The sequence below is a fragment of the Narcine bancroftii genome, chromosome 12, assembly GCF_036971445.1.
Source record: "Narcine bancroftii isolate sNarBan1 chromosome 12, sNarBan1.hap1, whole genome shotgun sequence".
NCBI classification, from domain to species: domain Eukaryota; kingdom Metazoa; phylum Chordata; class Chondrichthyes; order Torpediniformes; family Narcinidae; genus Narcine; species Narcine bancroftii.
In genome coordinates this window covers 27,781,014-27,790,355 of record NC_091480.1, presented here as the reverse complement: position 1 = coordinate 27,790,355, position 9,342 = coordinate 27,781,014, and the positions used below count along the sequence as shown (strand labels likewise).

General features: G+C 37.3%; 1 protein-coding gene across 1 annotated transcript in view; it reads right to left on the bottom strand.

The window, feature by feature from the left end:
* Positions 1 to 1,785: 1,785 nt before the first annotated feature.
* The window catches only part of rnf216 (ring finger protein 216), a 165,357-nt gene continuing 157,800 nt past the window's right edge, over positions 1,786 to 9,342 (bottom strand). Inside the window, exon 17 of the mRNA XM_069904735.1 lies at positions 1,786 to 2,495. Within this exon, the coding sequence (XP_069760836.1) occupies positions 1,996 to 2,495 (500 nt within the window). The 3' untranslated portion in view covers positions 1,786 to 1,995. The remainder of the gene's footprint in view (positions 2,496 to 9,342) is intronic.

The window sequence follows — 9,342 nt, the reverse complement described above, 5'->3', positions numbered from 1 at the left end:
TCACCCAATCTAATATCTTGTAATTCCACAGGCTCTCATCTTATTAAGCAGCCTCTTATGCGACACCTTATTGAAGGCCTTCTGACAATCCAAATACACAACATCCACAGCCTCTCCCTTGTCCATCCTACTTGAGATTACCTCAAAAAATTCCAATAGGTTGGTAAGGCAGGATCTTCCTTTCGTGAACCCATGTTGGCTTGGACCTCTGTCATGTACTTTGAAGGTATTTCATAACCACGTCCTTAAGGATCGACTCCAATCATTTTCCAACTACCGACGTTAGACTAATAGGCTGTCATTTTCTTTTTTCTGTCTCCCTCCTTTCTTAAACAGTGGAACTACATTTGCAATCTTCCAATCCTTCGGAACCATGCCAGAGCCTATTGATTTTGCTGGAAAATCATTTCTAATGCCTCCACTATACCTACAGCCACCTCCTTCAGAACATATAAGAGCACTTCATCCAGTCCGGGTGACTAATCTATCTTTAGTCTTTTATTACAGTGATCTTAACTGTACTTCATTTTATTCCCTGAGACCTCTGACTATCAGATATATCGCTACTGTCTTTCACAATGAAGACTCATGCAAAATACTCACCTGGTTCCTCCACCATCTCTTTGCTACCCATTACCATTTCTCCAGCATCATTTTCCAATCGGTCCTATATCTCCCCATGCCTTTTACTCTTCATATATTTAAAAAAACTTAGTATCCTTCAGTATGTTATTTGCCAACTTCCTTTCATAATTCATCTTTTCTTTCCTAATGACATTCTTAGTTTATTTCCGTGTTTTTTTAAAAAAGTTTCCCAGTCCTAATTTTCGGCTTCCTTGTATGCCCTCCCTTTTGCTTTCATTTTAGCTTTAACCTCCCTTGTTACCCACATTTGTGCCATTTTTCCATTCATAATTTTCTTGGAATATATTTATCCTGCACATTCCTTATTTCTTGTAGAAATAATATCCAATTCTGCTCCCTCCCTCCAGCTTACTTTTCCAGTCAACTTGGGCCAGTTCCTCTGTCATACCAGTAATTTTCTTTGTTCCACTGAAATATTGTCACACCTGACAGTAGCCTCTCCTTTTCAAATAGGAAACTGAACTCTATCATGTTATGATCACTTCTTCCTAAGGGTTCCATTACCTTTAGTTCCCTAATCACCTCAAGGTTCATTCTACAGCACCCAATCTAAAACCCTGGTGGGCTTATCAACAAGCTGCTCCAAAAAGCCATCCTACAAACTCTCTCTCCTGAGATCCGGTACTTTCCTGACTTTCCCAATCCCCATTGATGTTAAAATCCCCCATCATTATTTTGACATTTTCCTTCTGGCACGCTTTTTCTATTTCCAGCTGTAACTTGTAGACCACCTCCCGGCTGCTGTTTGGGGGGGGGGGGGGGGGGGCGGGGGCTTGTATACAACTGCTGTTAGGGATCTTTTACCCTTGCCATATCTTAACTCAACTCATAAATGATTCTACCTCTTCTGACCCTATGTCCCTTCTTTCTAGTGATTTACTATCATTGCTTACCATCAGGGCCACGGTACCCCCTCTACCTACCTGTCTAACTTTCCTATACACTGTGTACCCTTGGACATTTAGCTCCCAATCACATTCATTATTAAGCCACGTCTTGGTGATGGCCACAGTGTCATATCTTTTAATTTGTAGATACTCTAATCATGAATTACACTGCAGTTATTCATATGACCATTGGAGTCTGAATAATAAATCAAAAGCAACCAGCAGATCTTGGAATGAAATTCAGGACCATCCATTTGTAAAGCAAACATTTTATTTTTTTGTCATATGTAATTTAGCAAAATTCTGTTCATCTTTTAAAAAAGAACAAAATCTTTGTTTACTGCAAGTGGTTTATTTGATCACTATTTACAGCAAATCTGTGGCCTTTCATTTATACATTCACCAAACAACAAACACCAAAGGTCTCTTTGGCTCAAAATAAAGTCTACAGGGGCAATACCAGTCATTGAAGGTTATGCTGCTGTGGCTGTGGTCCAAAGTTGAACAAGACACGGTCCTGTGGCGGTTGGTAAATTGGTGGCGCATTTGGTTGTCCATGGGGCCTGTCATGGTGATGGCGTGGAGGATGATGGTGGTGTGGATGATGGTGATGGTGATGTGGAGGTTCCGCAGGATGATGATGATGGTGGTGGTGGCCATGTTGATGGCGATAGCGGCGATGGTAGGGCTGTGGTCCAAAGTGCATTGGGTATTCGTGCTCAAAATTCATGTGCTGCAAAGGATCAAAGTTGAAATGAAAATAAGGGGCAGGGGGAAAGGGGACCTGGAGATGCGGGGGCACTGGTGGGATAGGATGGAAATCAGGAATCATCGGTGCTGGCCTTGGAAGGTCATTGCGATTCAAATTCACTCCTGGGTGTATTGGTTGGCCTCGTTCTTCCATTCTTGCATTCTTTGGAGGAGGATCATCCAGTGGAGGCCCAATTCTTTTCACAGCTTGCTCTAAAAGGATAGTAAACAGAGCAAAATAATTGGGCTGCATTAGAAAGTAGGGATTTGGAGAAGAAGACATTGGATGTAACAGCCATCAGGAATTTTCATACAGGATAATTTCTCAGGTTCTGCGTCAGTGTAATTTAAAAGATGATCCTACCTGAGATCCAAAAGAAGTTGGTAATAAAGGGCAGCACATTTTCAAAATGATTTTTAAAAAATGGCCCAATGTTAAACTGCCTTAAAAATAACTGAACGTGTTGAATGGTTTGGGCAAGTGGATTAAGGAAAGGAGAAATTACGGTCGCTGCAGAGAGGATCACTGGAGTTTCATTCCCTCCCCATCGACGTGATCTACAGGGATTGTTGCCTGAAGATGATTGAGGATCTCTTCCACCCTACACACAGCATCTTTCAGATGTTCTCGCCAGGGAAGAGATGCAAGAGGATCACCAGGCTGAGAAACTGCTTTATCCCCATGAGAAATGAGAATGCTGAATGACCAAAGGAACTGCTCACATTAACTATACATGACTCTCATATTCATGAAACAATATTGATTTGTATATATAAATACCTGTCCTGCATATGTACTGTATATCTGCATGTTTTCACTGAGGACTGGAGAACCCTGTTTCGTCAAGTTGTACTTATATAAACAGATGACAATAAACTTGACTTGAGAAAGAGAAGGGAATAACCAGCAGTTACGCTCCATGTGAGAATAAATGCACACGGAAAAGGATTAACATTTTAAATTCATTGTTTCAGGATTGTGGGAGGAAGATGGCTTTTTCTGAATTACTTTTTCTGGATACCCAGTGATGTAGGATAGGACAAACTAGGATACCTGCATGGCTGCAGAAGGGTCAAATTGGAATGTGGGCTTCAGAAATTTGGGACTAGGTACATATTCTGGGGCAAAATGTACCCGTCAAGTTAGAACCATAGAATACTACAGCCCAGAAATAGGCTGCTTCAGCACTTCTAATCTGTGCCAAACCATTCTTTTAGTCTAGTTCCACATGACCCACACCCAGTCCATAGCACTCCATAGCTCTCCCATCCGCGTATCTGTCCAAATTCTTCATGTGTTAAAATTGAGCCCCCATTCACCACGTCACCTAGCAGCTCATTCGGCACTCTTATCACTCTGTGTGAAGAAGTTCCCCCTAAACCTTTCCCCTTTCACTCTTAACCCACACCATCTGGTTTGTAACTCAACTACCCGCAGCAGGGAAAAAGCCTATCTACATTTACTCTGTCTCTCCCCTTCAATTTTAAATACCTCTGTCAAATCTCCCCTCATTTCTTCTGTGCTTCAGGGAATAAAGTCCTAACATGTGTAAACCTTTCCCTGTAACTCAGTTCCTGAAGTCTGGCAACATCCTAGTAAATCTTCTTTGCACTCTTTCTATCTTATTGATATCTTTCCTGTAGTTAGGTGACCAAAACTACAAACATTACTCCAAATTTGGCCTCATCAATGTCTTATTAGACTCATCCACCTTAGACTCATCCACCTTGAAATATTACCTTAAGAATGTTAAACAAATATGTTGTGGGGGAAAAAAATCAATACCACTAAAATCCAAGCTGGATTGTCAAAACAAGTGCAAAATTACTTGCACTAACTTTCAAGCTTCGGCTGTGTATCAGTGATTAATTTCTACTAGTGGTGAAAATGCCAGGCTATATTAAAATCCATTGGGTTCATCGATGAAAAGAAAATCCACCATCTTTACCTGTTGTTGTCTATGTGCAACTTCAGACTCAGGGCACTAAAATAAGCCATTAAATTCAAGGGCATTTAGGGATGAGTATTCAATTCTGAGCCTGTGAGCGAGATTCTGTGAATGACTGAACAAACAGTATTTGAGTTTGGTGGTGGAACAGGATGCATCAATCTTAGCAATTTCTGTAGAAAATGGTCAATTTAAACAATGGAGTAACAACATCTCTTCATACAGGATCATTTTGCTGAGAGTGAATGGAGGTTAGTTGCTTCTAAATAAATTGCACAAAATTGATCTGAGTCTATTAAAGCTGTGTCTTCTCCAAGCTTGACATGCAGGGAATTAACCAATCAACTCCGATCTGCCTTACTATCCCACTGGAACTACATGAAGCATCCCCCTTGGGGTGACAACCCCTGATTCCTATGGGGAACCATCGGAACTCACTTTCCAGCTCAGGAAGAAATCATGCAGTAAATATTAAATCAAACTTGGTCATTTATATATAACAGACCCTGTTAAATAACTCAAAGTATGCTGCAATCCTACAAGTTGAGGAAACTGTCTGAATAAAAATCCTCAAAGCTCCTCAACTGGTGGCATCGTTGACCAAAAAACACTCACCAGTTAAATTTGGATGTGCACAAGAAAAGATGAAGCATTTTACAAATTCAAAATGAACGACAAAATGACTTTTAAAAGTACTTCTGATCAAATAATGTGGGTTTCATTGGCAAAGCTCGAGTTTGTTGCTCACCCAAACAACTCCTGAAAACATTCCCATCTTGGGAGACAGTTAATAAGATTAGCATGAATCATAGAAATCAAACTTGCAAGGATATCAGATTTTCCCAAAATGCAAATATAACTGTCCTTCTCGCCTGTACCTTTCACTGTGATCATTGGGCCTCAGCTCCATTTTCTTCTCTCATCCCTACAAAGCTCAATTCCTGACAGAACCCCCAAAATCCAAGTTGTTTCATGAATACTGACTAATATTTTCACTCCAGATCCATATGCTTGCACGAATTCAATCAAAGAGGGGTTTTAAATGGGAATTGGATAAGCATTTTTTTAAAAATATTTTTTTATTTTTCACACTATGAACCATTTCAACCAAAATATGTACAAACGTTTCTCATCAAATTTACACAGTGGTCTTTTCTCCCCTTTTTTCCCTCCCTCTACCCACCCCCTCCAAAACCCATAAATATTCAACATATACAATACAATAAAACCATAAAACAATATTTTCACACAACGGAAAATAAACCAGAAAAATGCATCATCTATTTATAACACACTGAATCTAGTCATTTTGTCTTCTTATCATTTTCATTCTCATTTTAGGGGATGGAGGTCGTAGGCAAGCTCTCTCTAATATGTTCCATGTATGGTTCCCAAATTTGTTCAAACTTTGTGACTTTATTTTTTAAATTATATGTTATTTTTTCCAATGGAATACATTTATTCATTTCCATGTACCATTGCTGCATTCTCATGCTCTCTTCCACTTTCCAAGATGACATTATACAATATTTTGCTAGCACTAAGGCTATCATAATGAATTTTTTTTTTGCACTTTATCCATTTAAGCCTAATTCTCTACTTCTTCTGTTACTTCAAAGAAATATCTTTGTTTTTTTTTTGGTGTTATTTTTTGTAATTTTATTTAAAGTATCTGATTTAATTCTTCCCAAAATGTATATATTTTTACAAAACTTTTACTAACTGTTTTTAGATTTGCTTTTTGTTTTTCCAAATCTTCCAGTTTTCTATTAGAGGTGAACTTGTATGCTTGAGCTTTTAATTTCTAATGCAGAGGTCTCCAGCAAGGTTTATATGATCAATTTAGGAAAGAAGATTAACAGTCTGAAGAAGATGGAAGAACACCACCACATATTTATACCTAAAATTTGCATATATGGGCTCCAAATTTGCAGAAATATACCATATTTATTTCTCAAATTGTATGCAATTTTCTTCAAGGGGATACAGCTTTGAAATTCTTCATTCCATCTTCTAGTTTCTCATGTTTATTTGGATGATCTAAACCAGATATTATTAAGTGTCCAGAAATATTATCTAGTTAATCAGGGAGGTTCAAATTTTAGATTGACCCTGTATTGAATGTGCCCAGAAGTATTGAACTGCACGTTTCACAAACATTTCCACGACTGATTCGCCCATCGTTATTGAATGAAGATCTACCGGGACCAATGCCTGAAGAGGGCGCACAAAATCAGTGAACCGGTGCGAACTCGAAAGGCCAACATGGCCTGTTTCCGCTCCGTAAATGGTTATATGGTATACACTTTCGTACATGCCCAAGTTGTATGTAATGTTGTTCCCATTTCCTTCTTACATCTATCCGATAATATGGAATCCATTTTTTTAATTTTTGAGGAGTAATATATAGCCTGTGTAACCAATTCTACTGTATCATGTGTAACCTTGTGTTTATTGTATTCTTCATAGTTTCAGAACATAACTTTTCCCATACTTCATTTTTTATATTTATGCTTAGATCCTTTTCCCACTTCTACTTAGGTTTATAGTTTATTTTATTTTCCTTATCTTGCAGCTTAATGTACATGTTGCTTATAAATCTTTTAATTATTATTGTGTCTGTAATCACATATTCAAAGCTGCTTTCTTCAGGTAATCTCCAGCTGTTTCCCAAATTATCCTTTAAATAAGCTTTCAGTTGGTGATATGCAAACATTGTACCATGAGTTATTCCATATTTGTACTTCAACTGTTCAAATGTTAATAAATTATTTCCCAAAAAACAGTTTTCTATTCTTTTGATTCCTTTTCTCTCCCATTCTCTCACGGAAAGGTTGTCTATTGTAAAAGGGATTAACGGATTTTGCGTCAATAGTAATTTTGGTATTTGATCATTCATTTTTTTCCTTTCTAAGTGGATTTTCTTCCATGTATTAAGTAAATGATGCAGTACTGGTGAGTTTTTATATTGCACCAGCTTTTCATCCTTCTTATTTAGTATATGTTCCGGTACCTTCTCCCCTATTTTATCTAGTTATATCTTAGTCCAGTCTGGTTTTTCCCTTGTCTGGTAAAAATCTGATAAATACCTTAATTGTGCAGCTCTATAATAATTTCTAAAATTTGGTAACTGCAAACCACCTTGATTATACCTCTCTGCTAATTTATCTAACGCTACCCTTGGATTCCTCCCTCTCCACAAGAATTTCCTTATTATTTTCATTGTGTGATGACATAGTTTAATGGTTTTATTGTATTGTGGGAAGGGGGGAGGGAAGGTAGGTTGGTTGAAATGGAAAAAAGGGGAGAAAATGCCACTGTATATTTAAGAGGGAAATGTTTGTATGTATTTTGATTGATATGGTTCAATGTGAAAATTTTTAAAAAATTTTCCTTATTCTCTTTCGTTCATTAAAGAATATTTCTGTTAAAGGAATTGGTAATGTTTGAATTAAGTATTGTATCCTTGGGAACACCTTCATTTTAATGCAGTTTACCCTCCCTATCAACGTTAGCGGTAATTCTTTCCAATGTTCTAAGTCTTCCTGCAATTTCTTTATTAGTGGCTGATAATTTAGTTTTTACAAGTGGCTTAAGTTATTATCTAACCTGATCCCTCAGTATCAGATTGCTTGTGCTCGCCATTTAAATGGTGATTCTTTTTTAAATTCTGTATAATCCGCGTTACTCATTGGCATCACTTCACTTTTATTTGCGTTGATCTTGCACCCCGATATTACTCCATACTCCTTCAATTTCTTATGTAATTCTTTTACTGATACCTCTGGTTCTGTTAGGTATACTGTGATGTCATCTGCAAATAAGCTGATTTTATACTCCTCCTCCTTTATTTTTAACCCTTTTATTTTATTTTCTATTCTTCTCAGTTCTGCCAAAGGTTCTATTGTTAAGGTGAACAATGAGGGGGGATAGTGGACATCCCTGTCTAATTGACCTATTTAATTTAAAGTGACTCGATACATATCCATTTACTGCTACCTTCGCCAACGTTCCATTATATAATGCTTTAATCCAATTTATATATTTTTCTGTAATACTTTAAATAAGCAGTTCCACTCTACTCTGTCAAAGGCTTTTTCTACGTCTATAGCAACAGCTCCTGTTGGTTTCTTATTTCGTTGAACTGCGTGGATTAGATTAATAAGTTTACACACATTGTTCGCTGTTCGTGTTTTCTTAATAAATCCAGTTTGATCTTGTTTTACTATTTTAGGTGTACAATCGGCCAATTTGTTTGCTAATAATTTCGCTATTATCTTATAGTCTGAGTTAAGTAGGGAAATTGGTCTATATGATGCTGATGTTAATGGATCCTTCCCCGTCTTTGGTATTACTGTAATTATTGCTGTCTTACATGAATCTGGCAAGTTTTGTTTCTTCTATCTGGTTCATTACTTCCAGGAGAGGAGGAATTAATAACTCTTCAAATGTTTCATAAAATTCTATTGGAAATCCATCCTCTCCTAGTGTTTTATTATTCAGCAGCTTTTTTAATATGCTGTCAGGCTAATATTTTATGAGTTTTTTCTCCCAGTTCGTTATACTTTTGCTTTGTTTTCATTATGTTCTTCTCCACCTGGTACTTATGTAATGTTTCGTATTTAATTTTTTGTCCGCCAAATCTCTCCTTTTCGTTATATCATCCCTTTTTACTAATTCCTTTTCTGTGCTTACTGTCTCCCTTTCCAACTGCTCTATTTCTCAATTGTAATCCTTTTTCATCTTAGTCACATAACTTATTATCTGCCCTCTAATGAAGACTTTCATTGCGTCCCATAATATAAATTTGTCTTTCACTGATCCTGTATTTATTTCAAAATATGTTTTAATTTGGCATTCAATAAACTCCCTAAATTCCTGTCTTTTAAGTAGCATGGAGTTTAACCTCCATCTATATGTTCTTGGTGGGATGTCCTCCAGTTCTATTGCTAATAATAGGGGTGAATGATCTGATAGTAGTCTAGCTTTATACTCAGTTTTCCTAACTCTCCCTTGAATATGGGCTGACAACAAAAACATATCAATCCTTGAGTAAGTTTGCCTACTCGAATAATATGAAAATTTCTTCTCTCTTGGGTGTTGCCTCCTCC